Genomic DNA, 13,726 nt, shown 5'->3' on the forward strand with positions numbered 1-13,726 from the left:
CACACCCCTTCAGAGTCATTGAGCTATTAATGCTTTTTCAGCTCGGCTTTGCTACACAAACACGCACTCCTTTACAGAACAAATGCATAGAACAACAATAATCGATTGGCATCGAACCAAAAAGAGAAATATTGGGACATCAAATACGCTGCCTGCCCTCATACACAAACCATACGCTGAGGCTCTTTCTCCTCTTGCTCACTCCATCAGTTCACCCCCTCCTCTTGGCTTCCATTCCTGTATGCCACTTGGAGGTTGCCACAGCAACCAGCCCGCCCCTATCTCTCCCTTAGATCATTATGTAAATTGGAGCTCTGCTTGACCATAACAGGCAGTAAAATCATATTACGCGCACAGGGGCAGGTCATTAAATTGAATTTTCGGCCTGTCGATCAGATCAACTCTGCAAATTAATGCAGGATGAAAGGGGGCAGACGGGGGAGGGGTGTAACGGCTTCTCTTTCATGGATGGGGTGGGGTGAAGTGTGTTTGTGTGTTAAGATTGGGAAACGCTACCCTTCTGCTTGAGCCAAAAACCACTGACGACAGGCCAAAAGAGAAGATATTCCATAGCAATTATCAGTAATGACATTTCCACTGATAAACGGCATACGTGACATGTTGGTACACAACACACTTTGTGCAGCAGCATCGAAATACTGGAGCAAATACTTCAGCAAAGAGGTTCCAGGTTTGAATCAAGCAATGCAGACTGTTGTATGTATACCTGAAAGATGCGAAGAACTAAAGGTGAATCTCATGCTTAATGATCATACAAATATGTTTTTAGTATTTATTTATTTAAATTATAAATACCTATATAATTACTATTAATTTATCATTTATTTATTGCCAGATTTGCCACATCAGCAACTTAAAGCTATTTTGTGGCAAAATGGATATACATAAAATATTACATGATAAAACAAATTCGCATTATGATAAAAACCTAGTTACTTTATCTATCTATCTATCTATCTATCTATCTATCTATCTATCTATATATATATATATATATATATATATATATATATATATATATATATATATATATATATATATATATATATATCTATCTATATCTATCCATCCATCCATCCATCCATCCATCCATCCATCCATATATATATATATATATATATATATATATATATATATATATATATATATATATATATATATATATATATATATATATATATATATATAAATAAATTCACACAAAAACATATTCAAAGTTAAATATGATTTTTCAGCTCAATTTTTGATAAATAATTTAAGATTCTTCCTGGTTGTACCTTTTTAAAAATGTACAAAGTAATCTCCTTAAAACAATTTTGTCTAATGGTATTCAAACTTCCACATTCCCAAAAAATATGTTTGACAGTAAGAGCAGTATGGCAGTAATTACATTTAGGTGGTGCTTCTTTATTTAGTAAATATAAATGTGTCAATCTAGAATGTCCAGTTCGACATCTAGTATAGACAGTTTGAATATAATTACTATTAGTATATATACTAATTAATATAAACTAGGGATGTCCCAATCAGGTTTTTTGTCCTTGAGTCAGAGTCATTTGATTTCGAGTTTCTACTGATACCAAAACCTGATCCGATACTTCTATAATACATAAAAAAAGAATAAAGAAGAACGAAGAAATATTAAGGACATTAAGGACATTCCTTATTTTTTTTTATTCACCTTATTTTAACATTCAACAACTTTTGTTGCTATTTTAACATTCAACAACTGTTAGCAAACAGAGCACTTCTGTGAGGTAGCTTGAACAATCAAGTAATAAATAATCTTGGACTTAATAGCATCTCAACTTAAAATACCCGGCAGGCAATCCCAAGTTTACATACATCACAGTTTGCTCTGCCAATGCTGTCATCATCAACTTCATAATGCCGACGTACTCATGCTTTCCGCTTCAAGCTGCTTCCCTGTTCAACTTTGCCGGCATTTAACCAATAGCATCTCTGCAACAGATGTCATGCCGTACGTATTGCTGTTTCTGTGTGAAGTCAAGTCAGAGGTCTAACTCTGTGCCACCACATAACTATAGACGTGTTGATCGGGACGCAACATCCAATTCTGATCGAGTCTGAAACCGCGTGATCAGACCCGATTTGCAATCATGTGATCGGATCTGGACATCCATACTATAAACTCTATATTTCTTTGCTTTGTAACTAACTGTGACTTGAATTTTATCTTCTACTATTATCATTACTATATTGCCAGTACAGTAAAAGCACTATAATGGAAATCAATTATGCGCAGAAAAGGAAAACAAAATGAAGGAAACCACCACAAAAATGTCACACTGCTACAAATCTCCAAGAAACAAATATTTTTCTTTAAGCAAAAAAAAAAAGTTGTTAATGTATTTAGTTTACTTGGACGTCACTGTAAAATTCACTCTTGATAACCTCCATTAAACAAATCGTAAGGACTTCACACAAGCTAATCTACAAAATTCATTAACCTCAAATTAAACTTCTGCACTATGAAAAGGGAACAGGAAGCATGTTATTGTTGAGTTCCAGAGGTGTGCCGTAAGCTACTAGAACAGCTCCCACACAGGCTGATAGAAAAAGAAAAAAAAATAGGGCACAGGGAGTGAAAACAAGGCCCTTCAGCAGAAAGAGGCTTTCTGCTCAGCTTCACAATCCCAGGTGCTCAGTGCTGTCAAGCAGCGTGTGAAGAGCTCTCACACGCAGCCCTGTCAATGGCACGCCAGAAGCCATTTACCTGTTGCTGTGGGTACGAGCTGAGTGCAGGGAGACACTGATGAGGATTAAATATGCTGCAAAACAACTGCACACTGAAGGAGAGCCACTCACTGACAAATGAACACGCATACAGACCGCTGCACTTCTCTCTCTGTGACTCGAACAATTACAGACAAGAGGAAGAGAAAGTAAGTAGTGAGTTTGTACGGTTGAACTTACATTTACATGCTCACTCAAACATAAAAAAGCCACATATATAGAGACTTGTGATGACAGAAGAAGCTGTCTTTTCAAATTAGACATGTTAACAAATACACGATAGCACTCAGTGGCATTCACACACTTGAGTTCATTCGTCCCGCCTGACACAGGCTCCTATAACCCTCAGCTTCCCTCAGGCTGAAAGGCTGCATTGAGCAGCAGGCATCCGTACAGGGTGTCTCTGTCTTGCCCTCCCTGCATATGCAGCACAAATCCTGTTGGAACCGTTTAGTGATGTTTGTGTCTCTCTGTGCATTCATCGGCTGGACACAAAGGACACAGACACAACCACCTGGTTCAGTGAACAGAGCTAGAGACAGATGTGACCTGAAATTTACTTACACACACAAACACTAGAGTATCTATACCTAACTCTTAAGTTCAAATGCTGTAAGCTAGGGTTGCACAATGCTGGAATTTGGTAGTAATCGATACTGAAATGTTAAAAATGTCCATTTTCTGCTTCGAGCGTGATCTTAAGTGCAGCTGATTTACCATTGTGTTCACATGCTCAACAGAAATTACAATAATTGGTCTTAAAGGTCACCAAACTCACCGCTGTTTACTGTGTGTAACCACAGATACAGGGACACTGTAGCATTTAAAAGCATCGATTCATCAGCGGACCGCTTGTATGTCAGCCTATAGACAAACCAACTTACTGACATGACTCTGAAACACTCCAGTGTCCCCGTATCTGACCTTCACAGCCAATCACAGTCATTTCTGTTGAGCACGTGAACACAATGGCAAATCAGCGCTGTATAAGAACATGCTCAATAGCGCTCAAATGTTAGTGGGAAATGGACATTTTTAAAACTTCAGCATCGATTGGTACCAAATTCCAATATCGTGACAACCCTACTGCAAGCAGACTAAAAATCTCGCCTAGGCGTGTTTTTGATTATGCTACTGTAAAACCAAATAATACATAATGTATTCATTTAAAAGTGAAGATAATAATAATCTCAAAATTAATGTTCGAATCACATCATTTTTAATTTAATCAAAGATGTTCTTTTTCAATTGATTTTAAAAATAATACCACTTGAATGCAATTAGCTTATTAGTGTAATGCAGTAACAGTATAATAATGCAGACACAGTAAATCCAATAAAACATGTCAATTCACCGTCATTAGGAATCTTAACCCATTTTGCAATGAATGTACTTTCAAAGCTACATACAAATGTATTATGGTAATGTGCAAACCGCTTTTATCGCTTTATTGGTGAAACACGTTAAAGTAAAATGACTGGATTTAATTTAAGAGTTAAGTTACATGTGTAGGGTCAACAATTTAATTACAGAGCTTAATTACAGACAGAATTACGCATGTGTATTTTTAAAACACAGTATAATTATCTATATAGGAGCTAATGATGAATAATATTAAGTTTCAAACTGACTGCAAATGAATCAGAATAAAATATTAGAATATAACCCAATAAAATCACACACACATTTTGGTCTTGTCCAAGATTGAAAGAGTTGTGGTCTAAAATATTTGATCCTTTTGAAAAAATCTTTAACATATCAGCCACTCATAACCCTCTAGCAGCCCTATTCGGAATTCCTTTTGGGCCAAATATGCCTTCAACAACACAGAACGCTGTTACTTTCACCACATTATTGGCTTATTCTACTTAAGTGGAAACAAACATCTCCACCTTCATATGACAGACGGATATAAGACATTTGTGTTTAAAGATAAGGTTTTTATTAAGAGGGTCTTTATCTTATATCTTTTTACAAAACATGGAAACCTTTTTTGAATTATTTTGGCACTACTGATCTTGAAGCAGAAGAGAAATAAAGCTTTTCATTATTTATTTATTACTTTTATTGTTAGTTTTTATGCTATTTATTTATTTGTTTTATTTCTCTTTACATTTACATTTATTTTTTTGGTCACTGATTCTTAGTTGTGAAAAAGTAGATCAGTGCATTACTTATTTTTTCATGTATATAATACTGTATCTGCGCAAAATGTAATAAATATATTTGTCAAAAAAAGAATAGAACCCAGTCACCATTATTTTAGGATTAGTTTACTAGCCTGCCATGATAATGTGGGTGAATTTTGTCACCACTAGACATCTCACTCACATGTACACAAACACTTCTGAAGAGAGACTGCAGTGTGCTCAGAGTCAGTTTGCTTTGGCTCAGAATCAAATCGACCATCATCACCTTGGCAAACAATTCCTGGAATCCTGAATAAATTATTCATCTGAACAAGTTCCCTCCCCGCTGCCTGTCTCAACCCACCTCCTCATTCTCTCTCACCCTCCAAGGCCACAGACTGAGCTTCACTTAATGAATCTGGCTTAGTGTGTGTGTGCACACAAAGAACTGACCAAATACAGCCCCACCAATAATCACACACACACACACACACACAGTTCTGCATTCATTCAGCGGCGAGTACTTCAGGACAAAATGAGGAAGAAAATGAAGACAGAGGGAACTGTGTTAAACACAGAGGGACAGCAGATCAGGGGCCTCTGTGGCTCAGTAATTAAAGGGCCACATTGACAAGCACAGCCGTCCACTTCCTGCCCTAACGCAGCCACTCCTCCCCCCCTTCTGCCCCAAGGCACTAACGTACCACAAGATTAGCACCATTACAAACTCTCAACGGTGTTTACATAAAACACTAAATTAATAGTATTCTGAATGCGGCGGATCCTGAAAGCACATGACAAATCTGGCACCTAGATGCATTTTCCTCCCTTTCCTTTCCAGTCAAAAGCACTACATGAAGGGCAGACTATGTGTTATCAGACTGCTGTCATCACTAACTCCAGAGAGAGCAGGGAGTCCATGCTCCCATGAATAATTCATGCGTTTGAGTCCACTCAGTCAGAGCTCTATTGATAAACAAAAGAGAGGCTCTGCAAAAAAAAAAAAAAAAAAAAAAAGCCAGTCGATTAACCTGTTTGCGCAAAGCCCCTGCACCTACTCTTCCCTCCCTTTTCATTTTCTCTCCGTCTCTCTCACAGCTGGAGATAAGTGCCTGACAGAAGCTTTCAGAAAATGCAGTGTCTGTGAGAGAGAGACATGTGGCCCAGACACACACACACACACAACACACATATATTCGGAGTAGCTGATGGATCGTGCATGCTGTTCCAATTCACCACCCTCACACTGATACCATTAACCTTGTGAGGCCTCAGGGTGAGAACCATAAAGGACCTCTTCAAACTGAGCCCTCCTCATATGACTATACATCATATCACTGCTAATGACATAGAGAAAAAGAGAAATAGAGAAAAAGGGAGGTGCTAGCTGGTCTATCTGTTTAAGTGCACCAATTGCACAACCTTACTTTGTTATAAGAACCAATCGACTGATTAAAACACACACAACAGCAACATGAAGGCTGACAACAATTAGGGTAGGTATGCCAACCATTAACATCAATTAGTAAAAGAGGTTAAATAACACTTCCCGCTGGACACAACTGACCTATTGACCTTTATATGGCCTGGCATCTGTCCTTGCCTCCATCCTTCTCTTGCTTTTTCCGTTTATTTTTAGGTCTGTTGCGTGCAGACATCGCTTTTTATTATGGTTATTTATAGATGCAGCCCAGAAGAGGGAAAAGATTCAGGAAATGGACTCAAACTTGCACAAGCCGGATTCAAACACGTGCACTAGGGCTGTGTGATTTGGGGGAAATATCGAATTGCGACAGATATTGCGATTTGATTTGAGATATAAATTTGTAGTCCAGCTTTAGCTTAATCTTCATTGCAGCTTCTTACTGCTAAAATGCAGTGTGCGTGTACCTTTCTGTAAACAAGTTGAACTCAAGTTAGGGAGATTGCGGCTTATACAAAACAATATATATAAATAATTATTATAAAAATACAGAACACTCAGCAAACTAACATGGCTGAAATATCTCTGAAATTGTACTTTGCTGTTTTTGCAACATTTCAATTTGCGATTGCAATTCGATTTCTATTAATCGCACAACACACTTTGCCTTTGACCACGGTAAATTAATGTAATTTATGACAACTTCAAATCTATCTTTGCAAGCCTTCATGCATGACAGTTTTTTTTTTTTTGACAGATGCAGAATACTACATAAAAGCCCTATACAGTCCAATATCACCTGTTACCCTGACCACACAAGTATTTGCCATGGCAATATCATCAAGCATACACACTATACGAAAAAAGAGAATATAGTATTTCAGTAGATCACATACCTGTTTATGCATTTCAATGTTCAGTCCATAGGACATCTCATAGTACTGCAAGAGAAAACGAGAAACGCTTTCAGCACATAAGAAATAGTGTAATGTTATTGACTGCAGTATCGCCTCTATATATCATGCACCCAATGTATGTTTTACTAAAGCGTCCCAAGCACTAAAGTGTGCTGGGACGAGGATAATTGGCTGATTAAGTGAAGAGCAATGTTTATAAATCTGTCTCAACATTTTTTTTAGAGCCATTAACTACCTACAAGCATTCATGAAAGCAGCTGTATTAAACTAGTTACTAAATATGTTTACACAAAAAAAAAAAATAGCCAAAGATAAACAATTAATAATATATGATAATAATATAATATTCTACCCTTTCTCTCCCTTTTATAGTCTCCTTTTCATCTCTACACTGTAAACCCCAACAGTTAACTTTATTAAATGAAATGATTATAGTTATAATTGACAGAAAGTAAGTTCTACTCATTTGAAAAGAGTTTTGAACTTAGCGTTACGAGTTGATTAAATACCTCATTACTTCAACTTAAATGGAGTAAGTTCAAAGTACTCACATAGATTAGTTTAACTCAAATGGTTTGTCCCAATTGGTTTCCTTAAACAGTTTGAGCTGCCTTAACTTATTGTGTTTTACAGTGCTCAGTTGGTTTGAGTTCATTTATTGGGTTTTAACTGTGCTCAAATGGCTTCATTTACTCAAATAGAGTAAGTTCACAGTGCTCATTAGGATTAGCTTTTGAACTTAAATAGATTGTTGCAAACGGTTTACTCAAATGGTTATGGAGTTACCTTAATTTTTTTTTGTTTAACAGTGTATAAAAACGTTCCTAGTGAAAAGTTCCCTCATAGTTATCGGTCAGCAGCAGATAACAGCTTTACTTTAAACTCAAAATTACTGATCAGACTAAGTTCATTCAAACAGCCAGATTGCAAACATTTTTTTTTCTTAGAGCACGTCTGTGTATTTTATTTAGTTTATCTGGTAGTGGCCTTTTACCACTCAGCATTCCTCCGAAAAATAATATTTAACAGAGGTGCGGGCATGTTGAGTCAATATCTACTACACGTTCAAATAAGATAAGAGAGAGTAGAGCTCAGTTAACACTGTTCAACCTGTGCACTATTACATCATATCCTGGCGGAATTCAATTTCCACTCACTGCACTTCTAATAAGAGACAAACTAATATTAGTGCAATTCTTGAATTGCGCACAAAGGTCAATATTGAGTGAGGCTGCAATCATCCTGAAGGTTGATAACATTTCAGTTAGGTCATGTCTCTAGGTAATGCAAGACAAAAACAACTGTACATGTGCAAGAGTGTTGTTTTATTTTATTGGTTAGCAGAGATCACAAACAGCCCAATGAATATTCTTGTTTACATTTACTGAACGACATTACATTTCGTATTCTTATTTATTTTCTTGTATTGAACAAATTTAGTCAGAGAGCACTCTTGAAATGCTAAACTTGATTATCAAACTGAATTTGGCTACCTTTTCTTTCACTTAGACACTCAGCCCCTTAGGTCAAAGCGAACGGAACAAGCAGCAACACCTTGCCCAAAACACCCTCCAGGCATTTTACAACAAATAAAAACACCCACACTCCCCAACACTGATCCTTTAGTGCAATCAATGCAAACACCAACACAATAAATAGGGGTAGTGGACACTAAACATTAGCTCAGATAGCTGGCTGGTGGCCCTATTGATGTTTTCAAGGAACAAAAGATCAGCAGATTAAAAAAAAAAAAAAAAAAAAAAAAAAACAAGCTCTTACCATAACATAATGCCTCTGCATCTCAGTCTTCTCATTGGCCAGTTTGTCGTACTCCACTTTAAGACTGTTAAGAGAGAGAAAGATCCAGAATGACTTCTTAGTGAATGCCAAAGCCACAGATCACATGCAACGTATTGGCTCACATCACAAACTACTGCTGATTTTACACGGATTTCCATGAAACCCCAAACATTAAAGCACTTTTCATATAGTGAAATGAAGGCACTATACTTGTAGTTCCTATGAACTCGAGGTTAATTTACACAAACCCTATTCTGATAAACACATGACACGCATACAGCTCAGCGAGCAGAGATATTTACCTGTGGTACTGAGCTTGAAGGAACTGAAACTCGTCTTTGATTCTGTCACAAGATTCTGCTACAGTGAATTTGAAGCCCGGCTGGCCAGGCTGGTGAGGTGCCTGAAAAATAATATCAATCATTTATGTGAACTGCTGCAAAGAAAAAGCATTATTAATACAGCCTAGCCACTGATGCAATATGCCATTACACCAACATTCCGTGTTTTCGGAATGTCACTATAGCTTTGACTTCCTACCACCATAACCAAAACAACCAACGACCTTCTCCATTACTCCTTTCAGAGCAGTCCGTGGGTCTCAGGTTTTACTTTCGCTGAGTGTCTGAACAAGTCACGGGTGTCAATAACACATTTCATGCTTCCTGATTTTCAGGGAAATGATATTTCATCGGAGCTGAACTGCGGTTTGTCAGAAGTGCCCAGGCGCTCCCTCGAGCTCGGCCTGCCGGTGGTTTTGAGACTCTGGTGGGAAAAGCCTCACACACTGAGCAGCGGTCGGCGTGACACAGACGGGTCACTGCGTCTAAACAGCCCCGGAGGAAGAAATAATAATAATAAAAGCAAACTAGCAGCTGATTCTCCTCCTCAGTTCTTTCCCGTACACATTTCCACTTTAAACTCACATGAAAACCAACGATAGAAGCAAGTTCCGCCTCGTTTAGTTTGAGCAGAAATAAAGGGCACACCGCGCGGCACAATAGTGCGCGAGCCCAGCGCTCGAGGAGCGCGTCTGTCGAGGACACAAAGCATCAATATCATAATTTATGATACTCACCGGATGCCGGCCCTGCGGATACATCTTGAATGTATCCCTTCCGAGGAGAAGATCCAGGGGATGTGGCGCTCTTCAGTAATCCGAGTAGATGAGAGAGAGCCCGTCCGTCACCCCTCCCAGCACTCGCGGACACACAAAGCCCGGTCCGTCCACCCGATGCACGCGCTTCTCCCGCTCCTGATCCCCGGTTTAACCCCTTTATCCTTCACACAGGCGAGGAGCAAGACAAAAACACAGCGCGTTGGTTCATTATCTCCAATAAGAGTCAAGCGTTCAGCTGCGCGTGTGCTGTAAACACAGAATAGTTGTGTCGAGCGAGGCAAACACACATTTGCTGCTTGTCATCTGCTCTGCGAGCTGCGACTAACAAGCTGCTTATGAGTCTTCTCGCAATAACAAGATTACCTGACTGCTGTTTGCTTGAATGTAACCAGACAAGATTACAGAACAATGTCAGAAATACAGCAATAGAAACCCAATCAATTCCTGGATAAATGGGTCAAACAGACTCTTTCTTTAGCTTGGTCTGGGATAAATATTCACGGCAGCAGCTTTGTAAACTACAAAACAGGAACAAAGCATGAAGAGTGCTTAATTGCTAAATCGACTGACTAAATTACGAGTGGATTGTTGTGAAAGTTATCTTCCGCGTTACCTTCAGTCTCCATAAAATCCCTTTCCGCGAAGGTAAATGCAGCAATAATTCCTTGCACCGAGGAAACGTCGAAGTCCTCCACTCGTGACCTTATACGATCAGTATTAGGCGCTGGTTGGGAATCAATCCCAACCCTAGAAGAAAAAAGCAGCGCCTAACAATCGCTTCGAGATTGTTTTCCTCTGTTAAGACTTGCTTGAACACAGTTCTCAGGGTGTTGATAAATTCTCCCAATCCCTATTTGATTGCTTGTTTAAAAATGGTTTGATGGCGAAAAGTTTGCCTCGTACGAGCCAGCCGCTCGCAGTCGCTTTGCCTAGTTTCTCCAACACTCGCAGTACCACACACAGACTGCCCACTGACACGCGGGCTCAACTACCGCGAGAACAACCGAACACGACCAATCAAATCTCGAACAGGACTTCAACGCATCCGACCAATCAGATATTAGATCCCACGTGGGGCACGTCCGTTTTGCGCGCGCTGATTGGCCAATAAACACCTGACCTCATGTTCGCCATTTTGGCTCTAAATAGGTTGCTTTCCCCGTAGACAAACAACTTACATGAGCGACGATTGTTCGAAGTCTAGCCACCAACTGAAATCTCAAGAGATAGATTGTAGCCTCAGAAATACATATTACAAAAGAAACTGCCTGCAATTTTGCTTCTATTCGCTGATTTACGAACATATATCTGCGTTTTAAAGGGAACCCCAGTCGTATGGAATCTGTTTATAATTACTTGCTCTTTTTATGTTCCCATCATGTTTAAATGTCATGATTTCAACAAACTGCGAATTTGTCCGTGATTTAAAAAAATGTGAGCAACTTGAGTCTAAACATCCTTCAAATGTCCCCCTTTGTCCCTTTCAAGGGCGCCTAACGTGGATAACAAAATGAAGCGAGAGAGCACCCTCATTGCCAATGTATAGTTATGCTACCGATTTTGAATGTAACTCAAATTAACAGCATAATCTGTGAAATCAGCCCTCATTACTTGATTCACGCTGTCTGCTCAGCAACACCCTCCGTGCCCACGTCTGCGCCCGGAAAAAAAACTCAACCTATCATGTGTTGCTCAGACCCACGTGGGGCTCAGCGCCTCGTTCAGAGCATGCTGACCAATCAGAGCGCTGGCGAGCGTCTGATTGGCTTAGAGCGACACGGGTTGTCAGTTCGAGACCTAAGTTGTCAATCAAGCCCACGAGGGGTAGAGCGCTGACAAATGCCTGTGCCTCTCAGCCTCCCGCCTGCGAATAGTGCTTGGAATGGCTGCTTAATTAGCTTCGAATGGCTTTTCCTTCCAGCTCAAACAATCTGTCACTACCATGTGGTAAAAAGAGCCCTGCGTAAAACAAAAGAGGGAAAAGCTAGTAGGGGCTAAATATCAGTTTGATTTTTTTCTCTATGCAAGTCGCATTACCACAAAACAAAACATTTATTCCACTCAAAGGCTGGTTCAGCGTAGCCAACTGTTCCTGGCTTTATTTGTTTTCCCCAAATAGGAGTGTAATCAGATATGCTTAATAATGTTTTTGTGCGTATTTATTCTTTTTTAATCATTTAAAAATATATAATTTTAGGCAAAAAGTCTACTGGATCACAGAGGATTGACTGTCCTAATTAGATGTGTTTAAGATGTTTGTGCTCAGAGACTTCAGGGTCACTTCAATGCAAAGATCTGAGGAAAAGCCAACCATTGTTCGATTAAACTATAAACCTCTGTCCATCCCATTTGGAAGGGTTATTGGCTGGAACAAATATCAGGGGTGGATCCAGAGATGGAGCACGGAGTCGTTATGAGTGCCATTACTGACATTATTCTGCTGTAATATTTTAAGAGAACTGCACATAACTTTGTCAGTGTGAAAATGTAATATAGGTTATTACTCCTGCTATTTTTTAAATTTAAACTAAGGTTAATAGCATACATGCATGCGAGAAAGCTTTCTGCATGCTTCTTGGTCTATGTATTTGAGGTTTCATGCTTGCTCGGTGACCCATCACAAAAACATTCTGTATAGTCAAAAAAAAGGGTGAGTCAATGAGTTTTCACGCATACAGACAAGGGTTAACAGGCCACATGAACTCAAGGAGTGACAGCTGCATTTAAATAAGGGAGTGAATCCTCAAAGCAATCATTATGTGTGTGCACAGAACAGATCTCGCTCCCAAATTATGATGATTTACACTATGGTAACCACAACAACATCCTGGCATCTTGCTTTTGGTATATATTACATTTACCCAAATGATAAAACAACCAAAACACATTACTGAGGTTGAGTTTAACTGCACCATTGTCGAAAGATGTGCCATGTCATGTGTATGTTTGGACGGCTTTAGGCAAGGTACTTTTGAAGTGTTGTTATGTCCACTTATTAAATCAAATCAAATCACATCACTTTTATTGTCACATCATCGGCAGCATATGTATTATGATAAGTGAAAAGCTTAGGTGCTGGCTCCAGTGCAAAATGCAACAACATATTCCAAAAACAAAACAATATACTATTAGCAATGTTGACAATAATACATGAAAGACAATAAATACATTGAAAAAAAAAACACACATGCAGGCACGGGTAGACAAGTACACAGTCAAAAAGGTGCACACATAGTTTGGCTGTTGGTGGAAAATGATTGTAGGCAATATTGTTTTAAGTAAAGATTTGGTTAAGCTATAAGCGACAATTAAGTATATTCAGGTTTAAAGAAACCTTTTTATGGATATATTAATGAAGGAAGGTGCAGGTTGCAATATTTCGATACATGGCTTATGTTTATATCCAAAAATGAAGCATTTGGGTTCAACTGGCTCAATATGTAATTTTAGACACTAGTAAGCATGTATTCACAACAAACAAAGGCACATTTTTCTGATGCTGTGAATCATAGAGTGGATAGTGTGGAATCATGGGAGTTGTGGTCTCATTAGGTCCTAC

The 13,726-nt window shown here is 38.8% G+C and overlaps 1 protein-coding gene across 27 annotated transcripts in view; it reads right to left on the reverse strand.

The window, feature by feature from the left end:
• The window catches only part of tle3b (TLE family member 3, transcriptional corepressor b), a 39,214-nt gene extending 27,392 nt beyond the window's left edge, over positions 1–11,822 (reverse strand). For 9 of the 27 annotated variants that reach the window (XM_087258504.1, XM_087258505.1, XM_087258501.1 and 6 more), the window contains exons 1-5: positions 10,781–11,128; positions 10,126–10,328; positions 9,350–9,450; positions 9,027–9,090; positions 7,227–7,271 (exon numbers count right to left, since the gene is read on the reverse strand). In XM_087258504.1, coding sequence (XP_087114630.1) covers positions 7,227–7,271; positions 9,027–9,090; positions 9,350–9,450; positions 10,126–10,149 — 234 coding nt within the window. In that variant the 5' untranslated portion in view covers positions 10,150–10,328; positions 10,781–11,128. 27 annotated transcript variants of the gene reach the window in all.
• Positions 11,823–13,726: the final 1,904 nt, after the last annotated feature.

Source organism: Danio rerio, chromosome 7 (genome assembly GCF_052040795.2).
Source record: "Danio rerio strain M-AB ecotype USA chromosome 7, GRCz13ab, whole genome shotgun sequence".
NCBI classification, from domain to species: domain Eukaryota; kingdom Metazoa; phylum Chordata; class Actinopteri; order Cypriniformes; family Danionidae; genus Danio; species Danio rerio.